This window comes from Ruditapes philippinarum, unplaced genomic scaffold (genome assembly GCF_026571515.1).
Source record: "Ruditapes philippinarum isolate M1 unplaced genomic scaffold, ASM2657151v2 ctg3094_1_1_1_1, whole genome shotgun sequence".
NCBI lineage: Eukaryota > Metazoa > Mollusca > Bivalvia > Venerida > Veneridae > Ruditapes > Ruditapes philippinarum.
This window is the reverse complement of record NW_026858409.1, coordinates 40,114-66,296: the sequence shown is the minus strand read 5'-3', so window position 1 is coordinate 66,296 and position 26,183 is coordinate 40,114. Positions and strand designations below refer to the sequence as shown.

The 26,183-nt window shown below is 33.0% G+C and overlaps 1 protein-coding gene and 1 long non-coding RNA gene across 2 annotated transcripts; both read left to right on the top strand.

Annotated features, from left to right (window-relative positions):
* The first annotated feature begins 2,992 nt into the window (after positions 1-2,992).
* On the top strand, positions 2,993-8,796 carry LOC132753090 (uncharacterized). Its single transcript, XM_060743501.1, has 5 exons — positions 2,993-3,114; positions 3,687-4,990; positions 5,339-5,750; positions 6,062-6,252; positions 6,517-8,796. Exons 2-5 carry the CDS (start codon positions 3,965-3,967, stop codon positions 7,504-7,506), a joined length of 2,619 nt encoding a protein of 872 aa, XP_060599484.1. The 5' UTR covers positions 2,993-3,114; positions 3,687-3,964; the 3' UTR covers positions 7,507-8,796.
* A 7,017-nt stretch (positions 8,797-15,813) lies between these two features.
* Positions 15,814-22,698, top strand: LOC132753089 (uncharacterized). The gene is made up of 4 exons (XR_009628908.1): positions 15,814-16,204; positions 19,847-20,176; positions 21,317-21,490; positions 22,036-22,698. It is a non-coding gene; the product is annotated as an uncharacterized LOC132753089 (long non-coding RNA).
* The last annotated feature ends 3,485 nt before the right edge of the window (positions 22,699-26,183 follow it).

Genomic DNA, 26,183 nt, shown 5'->3' with positions numbered 1-26,183 from the left:
TTCATTTGCATTTTTCTACTATTTGTTTCGGTTCATTGATATTTGTTTATTTGCTACATAAATTGTCTTCATTCATTTTATTTTGTTAAAAATCAAATATTCTTTTTTTTATGGAAGTCTTGATGTATTTTCCAAACCTTAGAGTATCATTATCTCTATGAAAGATTGGTTAACGCGTCAGACTAGTAATTTGCGCCGCGTCACGCCAAACCAACATAATGGGTTTGCGACCAGCATGGATCCAGACCAGCCTGCGCATCCGTGCAGTCTGATCAGGATCCATGCTGTTTGCTATCAGTTTCTCTGCTTGTTATAGAGTTTGTAAGCGAACAGCATGGATCCTGATCAGACTGCGCGGATTTAAGGATTACTGACCGCGTGGGTTCAAACCCTGTCAGAGGCAAGGCGTTGTTTCCTTGAGCAAGAAACTTTACATCTGTTGCTTAGTACTACATGTAGTTGGTTACTAGTTGGTTCCAGGAACGTATTCGAGGGTGTTACAAAAAGCTTATAGCTTCTTAAGCCAAATCAAATTTATATAAACTAAAGAGTAAAGTGAACAGATTAAAGAATCAAATAATTTGACGTTTTTTCATAATTGTGTTCATTTTTCATTTTTATATGAATCTTTTTGTTTAAATATTCCATGTAACCAACGGAAAGTTCTATTTTTAAATATCATTGAGAATGAATCTGTAACGTTCAATTCTTAAAGAGGTGGGGACAGTCATTTTATAACTTTTTTTATTGTACATGTATCATAAAACATTATTTTCGTTTTCAATTACATATATATAATCATGAAAATGCAAATATACATGCATTAAATGTAAGTTATTGTATTGTCATATGATCCTGAAGAGAACATTGAGAAAACCGGACCGCTGAGAAAACCGGACAAAACCCTCAGTCCGAAAGCCGTCCGGTTTTCACAACTTTCACTGTATTTGTTAATCGCAATTATAATAGTCAATCTTTTGGAATAAAATAATTAATTCAACTCAACTTCACAGTGCAAAAAATGTGCATAATGTTACTTTATAGAATGATGGTGATAAATGCAGCCCTTTCCACGTTTACATAAAAAACTGCCTGACAAAATGAAAACAAAACACATATTTAAAAAAAAAACATATCTGGAAACTCGGTTTTATTACGTCTATTGAACTGCTACTTTCAGTTTGAAATAGTAATTGGTAATTGAATATCTTAAAGGGACTCCACTGAGTTTTTTTTTAGATAACGGGACTAGAAATAACTTTTCGAGATTAATGTTCTATTTGACCAGTAACTTGTGTGCAAAGTTTATCATTCGCTCTCTCCGTTTTTTAGAATAATTACATGTATTGTTATTGCGAAAAATGACCTTTTTAAAATTAATTGAAAAACCTTGTAATGTTTATCACTCATATTTGACTAAAAATAGCACACAAATTTAATTTTCAATTATTTTCTGATCATATTTTGAATTATCGTTACATATCTTTTTGTTTAAAGTGCCGATCTATGTAAGAAATTCAATCTTCATGTTTTTAGGCTTGTGGACCTTGAGCAGTGGAGTTCCTTTAAAAAATCAGATTACAGGACAAATTAAAATATGTTAATATGCCAAAGATCTCTGTAAGTTGGTCATCATTTATACAGAATATTGTGATGAATTACAACTGAATCGTTATTTTGACTTTTATTTGACGGCTATTAACCAACTGAATTTCATGAACGCACTTGTCCATTTTTCAATTTGGACAAATCCACTAGTCATTTTTAGGGAATATAACAAAGAAAGCACACATTGAATAGCGAACAGTGCAGACTTTGATTATCCGGCACTAGACTGCACGAGACGACACGGGTGTGTCAGCTGATCTTGGTCAACAATGATGGCATAGGTAGATTTAGTGGCCACTTGTTTGTTTGTTTGTTTCATTTTACGTCTTTTCCCAACAGTATTTCAGTCATTTAGGCGTGTAGTTTCCTAACCATCGTTCCTGGAGAGTTACACCAGTATTAGACTACCTTCCTCCGCGCTGAACTACCAAAGCATCTCCCGGGGATCGAACCCACGCCAGAGAGGTATAACTGGATTAGAAGTCATCGACTCTAAACCCTCGACCACGGAGGCGCCTTAGTGGCCACTAGCATGTTATTTATGAGAATGCAAGTAATATACATGGTACTTCTCGCATTAAACATTTAAACTAGACATAAATCAGTTCCAAACTTTCATCTGGCATTGGGTTGTCAGATGAGTTGCGTGCTATACAATGCTTAGGATGACGTAATTTTACCGTTATGAATGAAGTTATAATTTTATACACTGTTGTAAGAAAATAGTTACGGGTGTAAAGATCTAAATTTTCAAGGAAAATTGTTTTATAAAAGTAAGGAATTTAAAACCCAATAGAATATGGTAAAATATGCAAGAAAAAAAAATCTGACACGTGTTTGGGGTTCGGATTGGGGGAACCCGCTCATATCTCATCGGGACGGATATTCCGATCCGAACCGCAACATATGACATAATTATATTATTAGTCTACCTACAGAAATCATAGATAATTTAAGGGTAAATTAATTAACCGAAACAGTTTTTAACACCAATGAAATGTATTTAATTCCGTTATCATGTTACGGAGATTAAATTTGAATGGTTCAAAGTCACGTTATTTAAGCGCGAACTTGTTTATGTAGAAAGAAATATTAATATACATTGTAAACACTTGTGTGATATTACAAGTTTTATAACAAACATATATAAGATGCATTTCATAACATTAACATGTCCTGTAAAGAAATCTACGATTCAAACCAAAGTGTCGCCTATATTTACTACTGAAGGGGAAGGAACTCCAGACTAACCAAAGTGTATATATATAGCACAGTCAAAATCAATCTACTTTCGTTTTTAAATGTGACGTTGTACTGTGTTTACATAATATTATAATTATTAAAGATGGACACTAAGTACTACCATAAATCGGTTTGAAATTATTCCATTTGATAGTGAGGAGACCAAGGTTCATTATAACTTGTGTAGCTACTGATTACAGGATATACTCAAAGACTTATGGGATAGCAGAACTGATATTAAAGATGTTACGACATGTTTGTCAGGTAAAATTATTGGTTTTAACCCGTTTATATCTACATTATTTACATATATCCTAAATATTATTAAAGTTGATTTAAACGATTTTGTTTTCAGTTTATGTACATGCTCACACTTTCACTGCGGGCAATTACACCACTATAACGTTTTTCTTATTAACAGAAAACCAATCTCATTCTTAAATAGAACACCGCCATCTATTCACAATCGCCTTTATCCGGAAATTGACGGAAAGGGTCATAAAAAAACTCTGGGACAAATCCGCAACTTCTCAGCCTTTTCCGTCAGATTTCGGATATGGACGAAAGTCGATTATAAATAATTTACGAGGCGTTCTAAATAGGAAGAGCTCTTCGTATCAACTATTATCCATGGCACTTTGTTTCAAGATAAAACGATGTTTTAATCCGACAATAAATTCAATATGAAACTCTGTGCATTAGTACATTATCAATTGAACTCTTAAACTCTAGTATAATCTACTTTTACACCAAAGTATTGACAACCTTGTCTTTATATATTGATTTATATATGCCTTTTATATATTTATTTATATATAAATAAATTTCTATTTCAGGAATAAATTTGGCTTCCACAAATGAAATAATACGGGGTACTCTAAAATGACTGCTATAGACATAGGTAAACGACTGTTATCGTTTATAGAACGACTCTGTTACAGTTGCAAAGAAAAGTATCAGTTTTTCTAAACGGAATTAGAAAATTTGTTTGGAATCTAATGCTTCCTGCTTTCTCCACGAACAAAAAGTATACATATGCTGCTAAGTTGTATTCAATTTCATAGTAAGCTAAAAAAAATGCTTGCTAAAATTTGTTTTTATTGAAAACAAATTTATGATGGAAAAGACAGATAAAGGATTACCACATCGTGTCTCTTGTGAAAATAATTCGAGCATTCATGCATCCGTATCATCACAAGCACAGTACAGTTACTATGGAAACAATGAAAACAAATCGGAACAAAGTCTTTGTGATCCGTGCCTGGTCTTAGAAAAGCAAGAAGTCGCAACCTCTCTTTGTCTTGAATGTGAAGAACGTCTTTGTGCTTACTGTACTAATCAACATAGAACAAGAAAACTCACAAAATCGCATGAACTTAAAAGTCTTGAAAGTATACCAGTTATGGTCGAATGTGGACTTTGTGAGAATAAAACAGATCAGGGATCATGCATGTACTGCCATGATTGTGAGGAAACATTGTGTTCACGTTGTGCACAAAAGCATAACAACAAGACTGTTTTCAAACATCATAAACTTGTTATGTCCGACAGCAAAACACGAAAGGAAATATTAGTTTGTGATCCGTGTAAGCAAAATGAAGAGGTGAAAACTGCGGAAACTTTTTGTGCACAATGCGAGGAACATTTGTGTGATATATGTACACGTTACCATAGAGCACTAAAGGCCACAAAGGAACACAAACTCAAAAGTCTCTCTTCTGAAATATCGCCCCGTTTCCCATGTTGCGAACCTTGCAGCGGGGATGGTATGTCAGTTAACGCCACACGTGTTTGTGCTCAGTGTGAAGAACTTCTTTGCGATAAATGTACAGAGGAGCATACATCGATGAAAATGATGAAGGGCCATCAAATTAACGATATAAGTGAGGTCTTTAAACAAGATAATGTATGGTGTGGTCAGTGTAAGGAAGAGGGTGTTTTTGAAAAGGCTGTGAAATTATGCTCGGATTGCAAAGATTATTTGTGTGTAAACTGTTGCAAAATTCACAAACGTTTCAAACTGTCAAAGGACCATTCACTACTAGATATAGATGAAGTTAAACAAATAGACATGGATATCAGAAGCACTATGATGACGTGTGGTGATAATAATGACACAGACACTATGAGGAGCAAAGAGGTTAGCCTGAAAATACTACTTTTAATTTTGTTCTTGATTTTACTTTTACTTTAAAAAAAAAAAACCCCGAAAAAATCAAATTACCATATTGGATCAGACATCGCGCGAATATGTATTACACTAAATGATGACCGTCCCACATTATCCTGTCTTAATTTATATAGTAATACATGAATTAAACATATCGATACACTTGCATTGCAAAAACATGATGTTACTTTATTGAAACTAAGGCTGTCAATTATCGCAATATATTTTACTGGATTTTCCTTTTGTGGTATCACAAAACTCATCCTAGATGCACATTCGTTTCCAATTTTAACAATTTTAAATGACATTGAATTTCAGGATAGACCTGGCAAACCAAGAAGGTTGAATGATATTTTGGAAGTCGTTTCACTGACATGGGATCCTCCGTCAGACATCAGAGATGGCTACTACTACCAGATAAGTTACAAAGAGTTGGAACACGGCGGGAAATGGACTCTTTATGATGAAGTCTTTCAAGATGCAACCGCTGAACTGAATGACTTGCGGGCAAATACAGTATTTGTGTTTCGTGTTCGCGTGATATACGAGGACAGAGAAGGGCCGTTTAGTGAAGAAAGTAACGAGATCCGGACGTCTTTATCGGCGGCCTGTCAAGTCTTCCAGCAATCAGTATCATTGGTCAAGGCCAATTTCTCACAACCAGTATATGGTTTACCAATGAACGAAATTATGCGACACGAAACGTCAAGAATAAACAAACTTGAGTTTAGTAAGTCTATTAATTTAATACTGTGTGAATAGTAGAATTTCAAGTTTTTAAACGTTTAACGGCTTCATAAGTCTCCAGTTAAACTGAAAACTCAAAATAATTAATGTTCTCGAAAAAAAACATTATGGAGTTTAAATGTATATCTGGACTTGTAAATTGCTTTGTGAACTGTTTAAGCATATTAAACTGTTTGAGGATGTAATACATTATCTTCATTTTCGAATGATTTAATTAATTGTACGCACAAATGCATACATGTCAGACTAACCAAAACAAATAGAAATATCCGCTATGTATATCTATTTATTAAGGATCAACCGAAACAACGGAGCAAACCTCTAAAAAGACCAAAACCATTTTGATTCTTGGCGGAACTGGCAGTGGAAAAAGTACTATGATCGATTTGATTGTCAACTACATACTCTGTGTCAACTGGAATGATCCGTTCAGATTTAAAGTAACAGATTTAAATAACAAAAGCAAAGACAGAGGCAGTTTCAGTGTAAGAAATTAATACACTATAAAGTAAATCATATAAATCTTAACATATAAGTTATGCATACTTTTTGCTTATAATAGGATACCATTGGCTTTGAATGATGTAAATCTTTTAAAAGCTTTAAAATGTCATGTAGTGAAATGCACACACGGCCCTGTACTTTTATTAATACTTAAAAACATTTTATTCTCATTGCTTACATCTTTGCTATCCGTCATTGTGTAGGTAAATCACTTTGTAAGTATCTCTTTGATTTTCATATTACAGACAGCCTCTCTCACAGAATGGATCACCTGTTACACGATAAATAACATAAATGGAAGCCGGTTATGCTATCAGCTTAATATTATAGATACTCCAGGATTCGGAAATACACGTGGTTATAAGAGAGACCAAGAAATTGTTGACCAGTTACGGGAGATACTCTCCGATAAGCAGCCATACGGTCTGGCATTGATTGATGTGGTATGCTTTGTAATCAAAGCCCATGAATGTCGCCTTACATCTTTTCAAACTTACATTTTCCAGTCAGTACTGACATTATTTGGAAAAGACATTGGACACCATATATGTTCGTTTATGACATTTTCAGATTGCACAGAGCCTTCTGTCATAGACACACTTAAGGAATATAAGTTTCCATTTGGGCCACCGTTTTCATTTAACAATGCTAGTTTGTGTTGTAAAACAGCCGCAACAAGTAATTGTAGGATGAAAAAGATGTTTTGGCAAATGGGAATTAAAAGTTTACATTCTTTTTTTAGTCATATAGAGACGATCGAGGCAAAAAGTTTACATATGACAAAAATGGTTCTTCGGCATCAGTTAAGTTTACGAGAAACTTCTAAATTTGTTTTGTGCCATATAAACGTTTTAATGGAATGTAAAAGCAAATCAGAGGAAGTTCAAAAGGAATTAGACAAAGATAGGTCAGTTGTTGATAACAGTCAAACAATCGATAATGGAAACATGGTGCCAAGCAATATCAACGCTGAAACTCTTGAAAGGATCTCGGCGAACGAGAGAAATATTGAACATTTAGGACATGAAATAAAAACACAATCAGAAGAAATTGAAAGGTGTATTTCTATATTAAAATCAGCCCAAGATAGATTAAAAGAGAAAGCTCTTTTATGCAGGTCATTTTCTGAATATCTTGACTTGCTTATTCAAAATGAAGAACTTGAAAAAACTGAGAGAGGATTTGAAGGAATTAGAATTCTTAAAGAAATGAGCCGTAAAGCGGGTTTTACTTGATAATCATCAAACCGTTGTCATAGCGAACTGTTTATATGAAATAACACGAATTTCAATTATCTCACTTCGTCCTTCATTATGTGAATAAACAAAAAATATGGTTTTAAGTATTGTGTTGAAAGTGGTTTTTCCGATATTTTTTTGTGTGACTTGTATATACATGCATATTTGTTTTAAGAAAATGTAAACTGGTCATGCTACTTGTGTCACTCGGTCAATCATCAACATGGACTTTGCCAGTTAATAGCAGAGAAAACCTTTGTCCCACCTTTTTCTATTCAATGCTAGAGGTTAATTGCTGACGAACAGTATCGCAAACAAAAACATGTGTTTTTTTCTGTTAATCTGGTCAACCAGTGACTATGAAGAATCCAAGTGTTTGCATAAACTGTAAACACTGGAAATGCCAATTTTGGGGTAAAAATCTTATTTTGAGAAATATATTATTATCAACGTGATGACTTTACAAAATTAGCAAATATGAGTATCTATACATACGGAAAAATTGTTTTGTAAAGGTTTAAGTCATCTCTTTTGTAAATATGCACGTATAACAGAAATTTGTCTATTCAATTAATAACATAGCTCAAAACATGGACAATTAATGTAGGAAACATCAAAGCATAAAATTTTCTGGTAAAACTGAGTAACACCAGAAAAGTGAAGATACATTTAAAATTGATACATTACATTAACAGTTTTTATTTGTTAAATAATCTTATTTTTATTCATATTTTCACGCACAAAAAAGAGTATTCATTGGAGTAAAATATCCGACCAAGACAACTTAAACATTCTTTACAAACACAAGAAAGAAGGAAGATAACGACGCAACAAAATATGATATCATAACACTCCGCAAGTAAATTTGTTTTTTTTTCATTTTGAATTGTCGTTATTCTGAGTTTTTCGTTAGAAGTTAAGTCTATGTAAACTGTATGACACAACTGTTTATTATTATTATCATTTTTATTTTCTACTCTTTTTTATCAGAAAGCAAAATGAATCAAAAGTGAAAACCAAATTATATTGTACGAACGTGTGTTAATTTAGATTAATATGGAACTATTAAAAATGCACTGATCATATAAAGTGAGAAAATAAAAATGAAACTCCACAAGGAATTAATATAAGTGTTATGCTTGTTTCCAATTCATATATATTGTGATGTTATATGATACACGCTTGTACATTTTCTTAATAAAATATGTTTAAACTAAGTTTAGTCAAGTAACTCCATGGAGATATACATATGTATTACGTTATATTAAAATATAAAATGTGTTTTAATTTGCCTTGACTTTAGTTACATGTTTCACATCGGTAGTCATGATAATTGCCATTTTTGTTACTGTAACAATAAATGATGACTAAATCATCCATTCCTTATCATTCTATCTAAACTTTGACCTCTATATGGGACCTTGACCTTTGCTGCATGAATCTGAATTTAGCTAGCGAAATTTTGCCTTACAGTACAAATTATATTGAAAATACATTTAGAAACTCTGAAATTAATTTTTCAATGATTTATAAGTGTGCCCTTCTTGACCTTTGACATGGAAACCTTGTTGCGGGACACGGCTACTCTAGTGGAGAACATGTCTATGAAGTTTCATTAAAATCCCTGATACGTAGAGTACAAAATTGACATTGAGATCAAGGTTCAAGGTCATATACATTATGATAGTGAAGTTCATACATCAGAATGCATACATGCATATTTGATTAAAATAATTATTACCAAGGTTAGAATCCACCATTCCAGTTGTAGCCCCGGATTTTTCTATTCATTATAAGGTCAGCTGCTCAGTGTTCTTTTGTGTTAGTAACTATGTATTATGCCCAGTGTAGTCAATGGATACTTGTCAGTCAATTTGCATAAAACTGTTAACAGATGAAAGGTCAATTTTCTCACAGACAGACAAGCAGTAAGACCGGATCAAAACAAAATGGTCACAGAAATATCAATCAAGACAGATACAACAGATAACAACAAAAACAATGATAGAGGACAACAACAAGCATATAAACATACAAGTTTAAGTCATAACCTTTTGGGTTTGTGCAATTGATTGTCCAGCTTTGCATCTAAAACAATCCATTTAAAATACAAGGATACAATAATTGAGCCACCAAGTACACAGCCAGGTCAGACTGTAAGTATGTAGACCAGCATGGCTTTATAATGACGGCTTGTAATTCCAAAATTACATAAACATCCATATAAAGCCCGCTTTAGTGCTAATTCTTTATCTTGTACTACCAGTAATCTTTCTATTTTATTGACTTCTTGTCTTACTGCCATCAAGACACGTGTAATTAGATACTGTGAAACTGTTTATGAAAATACGGGCAAAAATCTTTTTTGGTCTATAAAAAATTCAACTGAAATTTTAGATAAGTTTAAAGTTAAGAATTATCAAGCTTCATCTGTAAGTACTTACGATTTATCTACCTTATATACAACATTGCCGCATAATCTTATAAATGATAAATTAGTATCTTTAATTCAAAAAACATTTGCAAGAGAACAGGTCACGTTTCTTGCTTGCAAAACAAAGAAGGCTTTCTTTTCCAATGTTATCATTAAACAATGTACAATGTGGACTTGTGACGAAGTTTGTAAAGCACTTTCATTTTTATTAAATAACATTTTTGTCAGGTTTGGTAATACAGTTTTCAAACAGGCAATAGGCATTCCAATGGGAACTTATTGTGCCCCCTTGATAGCTGATTTATTTCTTTATTACTATGAGAGGGATTTTATGTTAAGTCTTTCCCCTACTTCGCATCAGGAAATTATACATGCATTTAACAACACTTCCCGCTACCTAGATGATATTTTTAACATGAATAATCCTTATTTCGATCAATTGGTTTCTAAAATATTTCCCAGTGAACTTAAATTGAATAAAAGTAACTCTTCAGACATTATTACATCTTTTTTAGATTTAAACATTTCTATCATAAACAATACTATAGTAACTATAATCTACGACAAAAGAGATGATTTTGATTTTAATATTGTTAACTTACCACATTTAGATGGAGATGTACCTCATGCTACATCATATGGGGTGTATATTTCTCAATTAATTAGATTTGCTAGGGCATGCAGTCGAATTGATGATTTTAATGAACGCAATTTATTTATTACTAACAAACTTCTTAAACAAGGTTATCGCTATCATAAATTGCGTAAATATTTTACTAAGTTTTACCATTGTAATTCAGACTTAGTTTTAAAATTTAATTGTAATTTAAAAACTCTTTTACGACAAGGTATTAGCAAGCCTGACTTCTATGGAGATGTGGTTTACAAACTCCGTAGGATCATGGGTCATAGTAATTTTTCTGCCGTCGTCACTAAAATTATCAAACGGTTTATTAAAAGAGGTTACGACCCAATTATTTTAAGGCATACCGCATGCTTGGTGTTCAACCCTTTTACAGTGGGACGCTACGCTTTCCTCTTTTGATTACATCTCAAGGGCAAAGTGGGAGACTCTATGATGGACAGTTCTTAAAGCCCTTTGGGGACTGAATTGTCTAAATGTTCGTCTTCTGCCTTGCTTCGCCCTTGTAGGTGATTTTCTTGTTGCTCTGCCTTCCTTTAAGGCATCGAGTACTTTGGTAATAGTCATTAGGCAGTAACTTTCTCTACATATTTACATAATTTTGTATGTGTTTTATTTATTTCGTCTAATGTAACCATGACCATTGAGTTTCACTTGTCGGGGATTAACTTTATATACATTTTCGTGTCATTCAGGAACATGTTGGGGCTATGAGTGAGGATTGGCGCGCCTAAAACCGGTTTAAACTCCCCAGTGGTTTAACTACCACTGACCGTTCCAAGGCGGTACCCCTTTGTGTTCCTTCACGTGTTTTCTTGTCTGTATTGTTACTTGTTTTTGGATGTTTACATGTTTTGTGATGTCTGTCTTGTTGGATTGTCGTCAACGGTAGGTATTTTCTCTCCCCCTCTCTTCCATTTTTACCCCCCCACCCCCACCTTTTCACCCGTACAGCCTTTTTCCCTTTAATTCCCTTATGGGCCTTTTTTGTTTGTATTATTTCACATAACATGTCCCGCTCCTTTCGCCCTTGTGTCCACTCCAGGTATTTGTTTGGTGCCTTCTGGGTGTCCTGCTTGGGTGTGTCCGGGGGCGGCGTCCTGTGAACGTTGCCTTTGCCTTGTTGATTTTTATTCTTGTTATTTTTGGACAAGTTATACTTTTGTTTCACGCGGGAAAATGGAAGACTTTCTTAATTGATATCATATAAGCAAGGCATGTGAACTGTTTGAGTTTTTTTCTTTGGAAAAGAACATAAAGATGAACATTATACAATAAATATTGTTTCATATGACTTTAGATGTTGTTTTAGTTTAAACACACTAGAAACCTAGTGTCATTAAAATCCAAAAGCTTCTTTGAATCACTGCTGAGTACACTTTCTCGTACATTTAAACAGTTTAAAAGTTATTATGTATACCCTTCAAGACATAATATTTAAAACACATTTTTTCTTCTATTTCTTCAATTTATTAAAATGTGTCAAATGTGTAGTCAGAAAAGTGGGTCGTATCTTTCCTTATATTCTTAATAAAATCCGAACAGTTTCTGTTTATGTATGTGTACACGGCGACGCAAGGCATCTAATAACCTATTTTAAAGAACCTTCTATTTGTAAATTTGCATTTGGCAGATTAAAAATGCTAACAATAACGATTTGACTTAATGCAATGAATGTACCGGATAAGGTTTATTTGTGAAAATAAACTAGGGTAATAAAAATTGGTAGGTTATTTTTAAATGTTTTGGGTTTCTAGAATACATGCAAGTTTGTTTTTTAAGCATATTTCCTGGGTGACAATAAATTTCACACTGGTTGAAAAACAAAAACATATATTTAAATAATTGCCCGAGGATTGTCATATAAATGATTGCTTCTTGTGCTTCGCGGGTGAGTTTGGTGGGTAAGGGGTGGTGGCGTGAGAAAAGCAAGGAGTTAAAAACTCAAAAACATGTTAAACGGTGACCGTCGTATTCCATACATGTAGTTTCAACATGCCGTGTAACGCCGCATGGCAGCACTGCCACATCGACGTTGAAAGTTTAACTTACACTTTTGCAACAAAAACAAAAGTAATCAAAAGGCAGGAATATATGTATGTCTTATGACAAAGCAAAACGAGGTCATTAAAAGCAATCAAACAACTAAAGCATAACATACTGATTATTCACGCCCTAGGCCGGGCTGATGTGCATGCGCACTTTCATTGAAGAAATATACAGTCATACCAATCAAGAATGTACTGTCAGACAAGTTTAGAAATGTACAGTCAGACAAGTCTAGAAATGTAAAATCAGAACAGTCTAAAAATGTACTGTCAGCCAAGTCTAGAAATGTACAGTCACACCAGTATAGAAATGAACAGTCAGACAATTCTAGAAATGTAAAATCAGAACAGTCTAAAATAAGTGCAGTCAGTCAAGTCTAGAAATGTACAGTCACACCAGTATAGAAAAGTAGAATCAGAAAAGTCTAGAAATGTAAAATCAGAACAGTCTGAAAACGTACAGTCAGACAAGTCTAAAAATGTACAGCCACACCAGTATAGATATGTACAGTCGGACAAGTCTAGAAATATAGAATCAGAACAGTCTTAAAAAGTACAGTCAGACAAGTCTAGAAATGTAGAATCAGAACAGTCTAAAAAAGTACATTCAGACAAGCCTAGAAATGTACAGCCACACCAGTATACAGTCAGACAAGTCTTTAAATGTACATTTTAAGCTGATTGGGCTTTTAATTAAAATACAGCTTTTATCAAATGATAAGCATCTTACGTGCTCTTATTCCATTATTAAAATGTTATACAGCGCAGGTTTGTCTGTTTTAGAGCAAAAACTGTATTCAGTTATGAGTAACGTGCTGTTGAAGTAATAACAATTGGATGATTTCAAAGCAGACTAAGCCCCAAATATATAAAACCTTTTCCTGAGATCAAGCTCAAATCTCGGGTAATTTCATTGGTCAATTCACATTGTGCCTGTTTCTGACCAATCGAATACCTGAGATGTGAGTTTGAGATAAGAATATTTCTTTACAACCTTGGCCCCTGATCGGATATAACTAAACAACAGGGAAATGCTTAATATTTTGTCGGGTTTGACATTTTTTGTTGATGCATTGACCTTATTTTACAAATCAGATAAAAAATTGTTTAGAGGTGCTATCAAACTAGCTTCTGTTTTATTATTCTCTTGAGAAGCTATTGAGAGTATTTGGTTTCATATATCTAGGGACTATGTGTATTGACATAAAAACATGTTGATTGCACTACTTTAAGCAATACTATCCTTCGAGAATGACACTTTACTTAAAGAAATCTTAACTTTCAAAAATTGTCCATTCGATTTAAACATAAATACAGTATATATTTTACGAAAGACTGGTGGTGCATTTCAACTTCTTGAATTGTTTGGTTAATCTTTATTTGTTAGTTTAAAATCGTGAATTTTCGAAGTTGAAATCGTGAAATTCAATACGTGAATTCATCACGTTGAAATCGTGAATTCGTGAATTTAAAATTGTAAATTCAAGAGGTTGAAATGTCCCGACCGGTCTTTCCTATTATTTTTTTGTTAAAATCATCAGTGCGTGGTACTTGATTTTGTAAACATGTTGCTGCACACGGACTACCGTTGTAAAATATTCATTGTATAAAGGATGCATCAATTAATCACCCGCTCACCTAAACTCACGAACCATAGGTTTGTATTTTTACGGGAGCAGGCAGGGATTTTTTTCACTTATTTATAATAAAAATTAAAAAAAAATGATTTACTCTGACTGATATATCAACATATCTAACTGCATGTAATAATTTCCCGCTACTATTACAGGTACCAATTAAAGTTGAAGAATTGTAATAGAATTTTAAGAAAAGTTTAAGATTCAAGTAATAATCCACATGGTTTGTGCGATTAACATATTTGTACGATAGGGCTTTTTGCGTAGTTTTACCTCTTTCTAGTGTTTGCGTCAATTACTTTCTTTATCCACTTTAGAATTATACTTTACTTATAAGTAAATATGAAAGTGAATTCGGAGGCACGCTGCCCGGAACAATATTTAAACAACCTCATTTTAAGTTTATCTTTTCAATAGCTTAACAATTCTGCTATAATTAACGAGTTTTTTTTTTGGCTTTACAATTGCCGGTATTTGCAATTGATTGTCATGAAAACTACTTTTGGACAGGAAATACAAATTCTTATTCAAACATCTAAGAATGGTATAACTAGATCTCCTTTACATCATACTACCTCTGGAAAGGGTTTTAAAAATCTGCATTTATTATACAAAATAATATTTGTAGCGAACTTTTGAGCAGTAAAGTACAAAAAGGCTCATCTTTTTATTATAAAATACATTTAATTCAGTCAACAAATATAGCAAAGAAATAATCAAAAGTCATATCAATACCTTGAGAAAAATAAATATTAAATATAAATATAAATAAAGTTTAAGGTTAAAAATTGAGAATATTAAACATCTTATTCGCTCCTAACTAAACATATGTAAATTGTATCATAGTTTGGAGACCTTTCTGTTGAAAATGTGTCAGGTTTAAATCGTATACATATACATGCACAGTGCGTTAACTGGAGTGCGGGTATTAGTTACCCGCACTCCAGAGCATGCCCATTGATTGGCTCATTTTTGCTGGGGTTTACATATTTTGACGGCAGAGAAAGGGAAAGCGACAGAAATGTCATATCCAGATGTTCGTTCATTGGTTCATTTTTGCCGGGGTTTCATATTGTGATACAGGGAACGTGCTTTTATGTTTGACTATGATACAAAGGAGAAAGAACACCAAAACACTCGGCAATCTGATTTATACTCGGGGGCTACGCCCCCTCGTACAAATCAGATAGCCTCGTGTTTCGGTGCTTTCTATTACTAAACCGACACACACACTTTATAAGTTGGCTAAACTTGTGTGTATCTGGAGTGCGGGTAACTAATACCTGCACTCCAGGTAACGCACTGTGCATGTATATGTATACGATTTAACTCGGACACATATTTAACAGAAAGGTCCCCAAACTATGATACAAATTATCTTATTATGAGGTAACTAAACACAGTTTACGATTTTTACTAAACCATCTCTCTTTTAATACCGACAAGGGAAAGAACTTCATACTAAAAATGTAAAGTCCTATTACAAAAGTTATCTGCCATCGTGAATTATAATATTGGATTTCGTCGGCTCCGATTGTTATACATTATGTTTTATTACGCGCGTGTAGTGGTTTGGGATGTAGTGATTCTATAGAAGCTGTGTATTAGAGCACTGGTGATTAATGTCCGAGATAGTTGAATGAGTTCGGCTAAAAAAAGTTCATAAAGTGTACACGAATATAAAAAAAAATACGCTTTTATCATGGATATAGTTCTATAACAGCATTGATTTTGTGATAACTCGGCTAAACAAAATATCGATATAGGTTATTATACCAAGGCAAATTTGAAGCATTTTTCATTCCTGTGTGCGAGTAATAATATCACGAGGCAAAATTCTGGGTCATACCTGTGACTGTACTAATTGACTAGTGCTTTAATTTGTTTGGTTTATTCATAGCTCAGGACGTGATTTGTCTCCATTATCAGATATGTAAGCATTTTATTGATAAAATAAAACTTTAAGGTGGGTCGCACTTTGCATGTTTTTAAAAATTAATATACTGACTAACTACTGACTAACAAACATCTGTACTTGACGATCCTGGGGTTAGTATCTCGAAGCTATCGTTATATTTGCGTTTACGAACGTGCTAACGATTGACGGAGGGTTGGTTAACGAGAGACTAGCGCGGGTATCTCGAAAGCAGTAGTTAAGCAATCGTTCTTTGCTTACTCGTTAGTTATTAACGATTGCGTTGTGTTATCATTTGAATGCATGTACCCGAAAATTGTGTACAGCTCTTGTTAATATTCACCGAATCATTATTTTGCGTAGACGAAGGTGAATATAAGGTTACGATCATGCTAAACCGGAACACAATCACACGACACGTGCAGGATCCGCCGGTCTGTCGTCTAGCAATATAGACTTGTTTTGCGATGAAAATCCCGATTGCCTTGATAATATCAATTGTGATAGTGGTAAACCTACGAAAACGGTTCCTTTAAAAAAAGAGAACAGTCATTGGAACTGCCCCTGTTGAAAGTTCCAATGAAACAGGCGTGATTTCTAATTGAGGGGCGGGGCGGGAACTTAACATAGAAACTGCAAAAAAAAAACGACTGTATATAGAACCGCAGAGACTGAAGATTTAGCAGCAGAGGCTGCCAGTGTAGTCAGATATTTTAAACTCTTTACATAGTTAAAGCCAATATTCTGGCGGAGCTTCTTCTCAATACCAGTCAAAAAATCTGGGAACAGATAACCATCCCTCATTCTTCAGGCTATAGCAACATGTTGTTTTAGGGTGTAAGTATACTGTCAATATTCAAATTTGAAAATGTTGCTTTCATTGTTGCTTTCCGTTTGAGTGAAATATGGACTTTATTTTTTTACGAAACATAATGAAATTTTACCCTTTAGACAAGCATATGTACAGCAACTCTTTCTAAAATCCCACTTGCTACACAGCTACAAAGACGTCATGCGCCTAACAATGACGCCATGAGCAAAACAATTACTTCATAAGCATAAATATATATTAAATATGTAAAGTCGATTTTCATTGGATAATCATGACGTTTATATTATTAGTTTATTAAGATTTTTGACAGGTAATATTGCCCTACATAAACGACTGTTTGGAAATATAACCCGAGCCGCTAGGCGATGGTTATATTGCCTACAACCATTTAACATGTCAGGAATATTTATAACGAATTTATAAAACCGCGAACTTCCCTTTTTTTTTGAGAAAAAAAAGTGAGATTTCTTTGAAAATTGCCAGAAACAGTGTATATAAAACTATAAAAATGTCACGATTCTCCAATGAAAAGTGACGTGACAAACGTGCAGTATTATAAAATCTTTTATAATACTGCACGTTTGTTACTGCAAGTTTGGTACGTCAATTTTAATTGGTGTTTATATAGTTTATATACACAGCTGCTGTCAATTTATCAAGAAATCTCTCTTTTTTCTGCAGTATTGTAAATTCGTTATAAAGATTTTTAACAGGATATATGGCCGATATAATTTTGTTTGCAATATAACTCTCACGTGGCGGCTCGGGTTATCGTTTATATACGGCCATATAACCTGTCAAAAATCTGTATTACTAAATATATACATGGCTGCTGTTAATTAATATGGATAAATTTTCATTTTGCAATTCAGTTCCATATGATATTTTCATAAATAATGTATAATGTACGCAATAAGATTAATAAGTTCTTCATCAAGATATATTTTAGTTGTACCAGCGTGTATACCTATACCGGAAGTGGGTATAATACGTCACAATCTCGGTCTCGTCTGTCTCGCGAGAATGACAGAACGCCAAAATGGCGGCGCCCATGTACTTATTTCTCAAGTAAAAAATAGTGTCTTAAAACACGAATTTCTCACTTATAGGGTTGATGTCAACAGAAAAACTGTCATGGTACCTCTTTTTAAATGATGAATATTTATATTAGACAGACATCAATCCATCCATTCCTATTCCTTTAAACAAAGGATGCTTGCTGTATTATAAATTAAAATATAACGAGTTAAATTATAACAACTGTTGTTCGCGAGTGAAATATATGTTAATATAAAATGATAAACAAACAACATTTCTATATATTACATCCCTTTTTGTGGTACCGATTTTTGCAGCTGACGTAATGCATTTTTCTTCATGATGTAATTAATACGTCACAGTTTACTTTTCGAAATATAATATTGTAACTAGTTTGAATTTTGTTGAATTTTCAGCATGATGTATGCATATATTTATTTATGTTTTCTTGTGCAAAATTACACATTACGGAGATTATTCCTTTTGCTGTTTAAGTTATGATATGTTGTTTTTTTTCATCCGCATTCAAATATAAGTCTTAAATTAAAATGTAAAGAACCTTTACATATGTTTGAATTGTGAGAAAAATTTTGTTTGTTTGGATTTTTACGGGTCGTCAACACATAACTGGCCATATCGTGTCGAATGCTATAATAGGCTTAAAATGTTATGTAAAACTTTGTAAATGACAATAAAAATGAGCCAATTAGATCCAAGAATACAAGTTTATCTCTTTCAAATAATCAATGATATTTTTTATGGAATTGTATTAAAGAGTTCTTTGAGTGAATTTACACAATAAAATCTATTACAGGGCCTGTGAAAATTCATGAGAAAAAGAAATACAATAGATCTACTATATTTATGTCGGTTCATCATTTTTTATCAATAAAATGATATAATTCTTATTTTTTATGTACTTTAAAATCGCACCTTTCTTATTTTTGTGTCAAAATGATAGTAACGAGCGCCTTACGACACCCTCTAGGCATCCGTTAATAATTGGACATGTTAACGATTATTCGTTAATTACGAGAGCGTCGAGATAGCGGTGAAAACCTTAACGAGAGGTATACGATAGTCGTTATGCTAACGATAGCTTCGAGATACTAACCCCTGCAGTATTATTTATGTTATCAAAAAAAAAAAACACCATTATTTTAAGCTAAATTTAAAAAGAAAACAAAAAACAAAACAAAAACAACTTTTTAATGAGGTAAAAACGAAGTGTGTTGAATGCGAATCTTTTTGTTGTGTGTACAATTTCTTTCTTTCTCTTTCTTTTTTTTCTTTCTTTCTTTGTTTGTTTGTTTGTTTCTTTCGTTCGTTCGTACGTTCTTTCTTTCTTTCTTTCTTTCTTTCTTTCTTTCTTTCTTTCTTTCTTTCTTTCTTTCTTTCTTTCTTTCTTTCTTTCTTTCTTTCCTATGCAAACATAATCAATAATCCATGTGACCAACTGACTTTTTTATAAATTCTGTTCGGAATAAATCTGTTACGTTCCATTTGTAAAAAAGTGTAATGCAGTATTTTCATAATTTAGGTAGTTTTTTCTTTAAATTGTATCCTCGACATTTTTCATTATCAATTATTGGTCAATTATAATGGTCAATGTCTTGAAATACATCACTAATGCACGTCAGCTTGACAGCGAAAAAATGAACATAATGTCACTTTAAAATATCTTCAAAATGGTACTTATTTGCCTTTAAAGCAAAAAGTATGCAGTATGGAATTAAAGTTTATTTATTTCAAAGCAGCCGATGATCTCTTTGAAATTATTTTCTTTGAAGAGAAAACCAAATGGAGGCCGACACTGCAAACCAACAGGAAATGGCGCTTACAAGCAATATAAATTCAGATACAGGAAGAAAAAATACTGTAAAAAGAGGCGTTATCCGAATGGCCAGCTTTTTGTTTTGGTCAAACTTTACCGCTTTCGTTTCGTTAACGATTGGGTGTTTTGCTCCTGGATGGGATTCTTATGGAGGGATTCACTATTCTCTTTGGTATTTCACATACTGTGACTCACCGCATGTTGACAAATACTACGCCTTTCCATCTCCTATCAAGTGTGTGACGATGACGTAGTCAGATTGGTTATTCTCCGAGAGTACACAAAGGTATAACTAAAGGGAATACACTGAGTTTTTTTATATAACGAGACTGGAAATAATTTCTCGAGATTAATGTCCCATTTGATACTAACTTGTACCCAAAATTTCAATCATTTGCATACTCCGTTTTTCCGGAATTATAGTTCTGATTGTGAAAAATTACCCATAATTGAAGAGCGTTGCAATTCAAGTCGGGCTAAAAAATAACTCATAAATACGATTTTTAATATTTTCCTGGGTATATTACTAAATCATCTTTTGTAAATATTTCTGTTTTAAGTTCTCCACCCGATCAATGTTAGAAATTCAAATTTTGTTTTGAGACTTTTGGATTAGTGGAGTTCCTTTAAATTTTACATGTCCGAAGCAACATGGTCAAGACATATACCAGTATTTTTTAAAGCCATTTTAGTAACGAAAAAAAAAAGTTTTGGATAACAATTATTCAAACGTTTCATAATAATTATTTGAGCCACGTCACGACAAAACCAACATAATGGGTTTGCGACCAGCATGGATCAAGACCCGCCTGCGCTATCAGTTTTTCTACTTGTAAAATAGTTGGTAAGCGAACAGCATGGATCCTGATCAGACTGCGCAGATGCGCAGGCTGGTCTGGATCCATGCTGGTCGCAAACGCATTACGTTGGTTTTGTCGTGACGTGGTTCATTTTATGAAAACTAATTATTTTAGTAATTTAATATAGATTTATTAATTTAGAACATTTTATGTCGGAATCTTTATCATTTGAAAGCGATGGCGCAATATCAAATACTAAATTTGTCGAATATTTGTTATGGTTATGAAACAATGTCGTTGTTCCATATGTTATATATGAATTCGCCTGCAAAAGTCAACTTTCTTTTAAAAGCTTTGTTAATTATTAATCTTCACTAACTTGTTAATACTTACTGTAGGATTAAAAAAAAATAATAAATTTTATTGAGTTTCTTTATATGTTTATTGTCAGAGAAATCTGACAAAAATGTTTGCATTGCGATAAGTTTTCTATTTATTTTTCTTCTACCATAAATCTTTACATTTTCATAAATGAAATTAATTAACATCACCACTTATTTCATTTGTTTTGTCTACATCTCGATGAAGCAATCATTATCACCAATTATTTCATTTATTTTGTCTAGATCTCGATGAAGCAGACTTTGCGCAAGCGGAAGTGCTATATTGCATCGGAATGATTTTGTCTTTTGCCACATTGATAAAATTTTACCAACACAGACAGAAAGTTGCCAGGGGTATTGGTGATGAATTTCGTTTAAAAAAATGGGCTTTTCTTCTAATTTTGTCAAGCCTCTCAGGTATGCTGTTTTCATATGCTAAAAGCCGCATTATTTTTTCTTTTATATTAATAATAGAATCTCATCCTGTTTGATGGCTTCAGCCTCATAATTAAGTATAATTGAGCCGCGTCATGACAAAACCAACGTAATGGGTTTGCAACCAGCATGGATCCAGACCAGCCTGCGCATCCGCGAAGTCTGATCAGGATCCATGCTGTTCGCTTACCAACTCTACTTGTTATAGGGTTTGTAGGCTGGTCTGGATGCGCAGGCTGGTCTGTATCCATGCTGGTCGCAAACGCATTACGTTGGTTTTGTCGTGATGCGGCTCATATAGTTTGATGGATTCTAGTGATTTGTTCAATCAAAACGAAATTATATCAACTAAACGTACATGAACTATGCAATAGTAGTACATCTCACAACAAAGTGAGTTATAATTTTCTCACTTCTCAGTTATGATAGCATAATCACTCAAAACAAAAATAGTATTCCCCAATTCATGTACATTTAAAGACATATGTACTTCCAAAGTATTAAATGTTTTTTTTATTTCATTTCAGCTGTACTTGTTTTTCTTCCCGTCGGAATGTTTCATGGAAACATTAGAGGCACCCTGTCGTCTATAACCCAGTTAATTGGAAAAGCTACTGCTGGATTTGGTGGAGCAGTGATGGCATTGACTGCTACGTCAATGTTTTTATGTTGTCCAGCTCTTCCCTGCAGTGTCTTTAAGTATGATTATACAGCCTGTCAGCCTGTGTAATACAATCAATCTTCGTGTAGTGTTTGCAGCATTCCCACCGACTGTGTCTATAGCAACATGAGGTCTTCATCGACACACGTGAAAGAGCGGGGTCTAATGCTTACTTGACTTTTACATATGTTTAGTTATCATCATCATCTGTCGCTCATCATCGTCACATATCTCCCCTTTGCACTGATGACACTTGCCTAGGATATTGCTACCAAATAGTTTATAATACAAATTTGTTTAAATAACTGAGCAGATGTTTATAATAGTTGTTTATCTAGATTCTACTATAATTATAGCTTTTAAAATATTTTCAGAACTTGAAGCAATAAGATTGTAGTTATATTTCATACATTTTATGTTAAAACATCGTAGAGATTTTAATTTTGTTTTTAATTGAAAGTAGGTCGCCAATTACTGACATTGCTAGTATAGGCAAGAATTGATGTAGACATGCATTACATGAAAGTAGGAAACCCTTAATATGCAAAAAAATTGCCGATACAGTTTAATGTCTAAAAACTTTAAATTTTTTAAATAAAAATGTGTTTTTTAATATTTTTTGGGAAAGGGTACCACTTTGGGGAAACTTTAAAAGGGAATTCTTTTTCTTTTTAATTGTTGGGGGAAATTTTATATTTGTTCTTTTTCACTGGTTTTTAAATTATCAAACATATTTTTCATTTTGGGGTATTTTTCTTTTTAAAAAAATTGGTCATATTTTTAATTAAACGCCAAAAGTCCCCCACTAATTTAAAAATTTTTTGCAATAAATTTTTTCTGTTTTTTTCGACTTTTTCTCCTACTTTAAATTTTTTTAATTTAGTTTTCAATTTTAAACCCAAAAAACAAACCCCAGACTATTGACCCCTTAAAAAAATTTAAACAAATAAACAAAAAAAACAGCACTTTAAAAACCGTTTAAATTTCTCTTTAGAAACTGTTTTGTCACTATGGCTTCCTTTGTCGGTTCCATAATAACACAACTTTCAAAGCTAAGTAATCCCGATTTTTTTTTGTTCAAATGTAGTTACACGTAGAATAATGAATTAATGGTGTATATCGATTTAAAGTAAGCAAACCCCAGCTCGATATTTCATTCCATAGTTTAAAAAAGATTTTTTTTTCTAATTTAGTAAAGTTTTTTTTTCTCATTGGAAATGTACTGTGTAACATGTGTTAAATGATTATACACTTTTTTGTTCGTACCGGAACTGTCATGCCCCCATATTGTATTGAAAAATGCTTGGGTGAAAATAAAAGATATGTTCTGTTCTGTTCTGACTAATAACAACTTATCATCCAAAAAAAGGACGCGTAGTGTTTGTCACAAACTCTACTGATAATTGTTTATTAGCAGAGGGAACAATAATAACTCTTTCTTAGATTGATAACGTTTTACTGAGGTTTATTAGGTTTGGCAGTGTTTTGTCTATGGCTGTATAATAATACATGTAGTATAAGATTGACAATTACATGTATATAAATTATATTCTAACACGACCAGCATGTGTCCCTATTAAACATAGAAGAACCGAAAGTGTGTGTTATTATGCTATAAAATCACTGTTTGACGTTCTATATTTAGACATGTGACGTAATCATTATACACGTGACGTAACCACTAAAATTGTGACGCGCTGACAAAAAGTACGGAAAAAAGATCAGGCGAAATTTAGCTAAATATTTCAGGTACGCAGCATTTTAATTGTTGATGTTCGTGTTAGAATCGAAATAATATATCCAAATCGGTGATTTTATTGCTTGATAACATCACTGTTTGTCGTTCGGATGCGCATCATTATATCACTCGGGCTACGCCCTCGTGATATAATTCCCCGCATCCGAACTCCAAACAGTGATGTTATTTAACAATAAAATCACGGTTTGGGATATATTATTTCTTAAATATACGAATACGAATACGAACTTTATTCAGCATAAAACATAGTATAATGTTTATAGTCATAGAAATACAAATAAACATATACATACAATGAGAAACAGAACAATTTTCCGGAGAGTAAAAATATGTGTCAGAAAAATAAACAATTCTAGATTTCCATACAACCTAAGTTTCTATGTGTCGTCCATATTGTTATATGGTTATGTGTGATCAAGAAATACGTTTCTGATTTGCAAAATACAAAAATTTAGACAATGCCAACAGTGTTCTCTTTGATCTATATGATAAAAGATTATCAAATTTATACATGTTTGGCCAATGACAATATATAGGTTTAAAAATTTTTATTCTAAGCTCTCTATAGTGTGGACACAAAAGCAGAAAGTGGTATTCATTTTCAGTTTTTCTCATGTTACACGATTTACATATTCGGTCTTCACGTAGGGTATTATCATAATTATCTTCCTGTTTCAATAAAAAGTTCTAAACCTAGTAAGGGCTACTCTATATTTATTTTCATGTACGGAGTCTAAATATAATTCCCTAACAAAATTGTGTTTAAATAGACAATAAGTTTGTAATCTTGAAGAATTATTAATTTCGTCATACCATTTCTGCATATATGTGTCCAATAATCTTTGTTTTATAGAGTTAATCGGAATTTCTATATCAAATTGGTTATCCCAGACATACCCAAATCCGTTACTTGATAGAATATCTTTAACATAAGAGGCCCAATTTTTTCCACCTTAATAACGACCGGAGTCCGTGTCGGATTTGAGGACAAGGTATGATGGTTTTACAATTGAGGAGTCATTCTGTTTAAGTATCTTTTTCCAATATCGGAGTATATTAACTTTACGAAAGATTTGTATTGGAACTCGACCTAATTCTCCATAAAGAGCTGCAAGATTCGTTGACTTTTTTACACCCAGGATTCTACGCAAAAATTTTGATATCTGATGCATCGTGTAAACCCCAAACTTCTGAACTAAAATTTAAAATTGAACCTACTAAAGAATCGAATAGTTTACATTTCTGATAAACTGGTAGCTGTATGTGTCTAAAAACTGTAGAAAGGTTAAAAAGTGCATATGACGCATGTTGAGCGATTCTTTTTTGGCGTCCGCGCCGAAGCGCGGCGCCTATTGGAATGAAATGAGATTTTGTGAAAGGGCGACAGCAACTTCTCGAGCCTTTTATAGTTGCCAATAATAAAAGCCGATCATTCCGATCGGTATGAGGGTGCTTGATTGTTAATTAATCGCGATATGTACAATGAATGGCGAACTGGAGAATTTCGCAATGCAAACATTTTCAAATGAAATAACCTTTTCCGTCAATAAATCGCGCTCTTCGGGGTATTTTTGCTTATCATTTTGTAGTACACAGTGGGTTATTATGGTATGTTATTCCGAAAGCTGTTAATAGAATGATGAGTTGATGACCTTAATATTCCGAAAATCTATTTATAGAGGGATGTACTCCTAGGTAATTCCCGGTCTCTCCCGGGATTTACTAATGACCGGCGAATAGTACCACACGTTTATTGTCCGGTCTCTCTCCGGTTTTGGAGTAGATATCGTTACAGAACAGAAAACAAATATTTTACAGATAAATAAGCTTTTTTTCAAAATGAATGTTTGTCACTTAGTTTGGTTACAATAATTCATAAACACAGATCAACTCTCGAATTGATTGATTATTATTATACATAAACATACAATTCGAAAAAAAAACCAACAACACAAATCGCATGTTATATTTTATCTTTATGAGATAAAAACAATAAATATGTACAATAATTGAGAAAAAATGTACATTTTTATGGCATTAATATGACACTATCAACTTTAAAACATTTTATATAATTTGTTATTCGTGTTTAGTAAAGATTCCGAGGAATTATTCAAAGTTACAAATCAGATTTTATGAATTATTCAATTGATTGATAATTTAAAAAATGATAAAGAAAAAATACAATTGTACATGTATATGGTTTAAGAATAAACAATATTATAAATTGAAAGATTAACCATGATTTACTGACT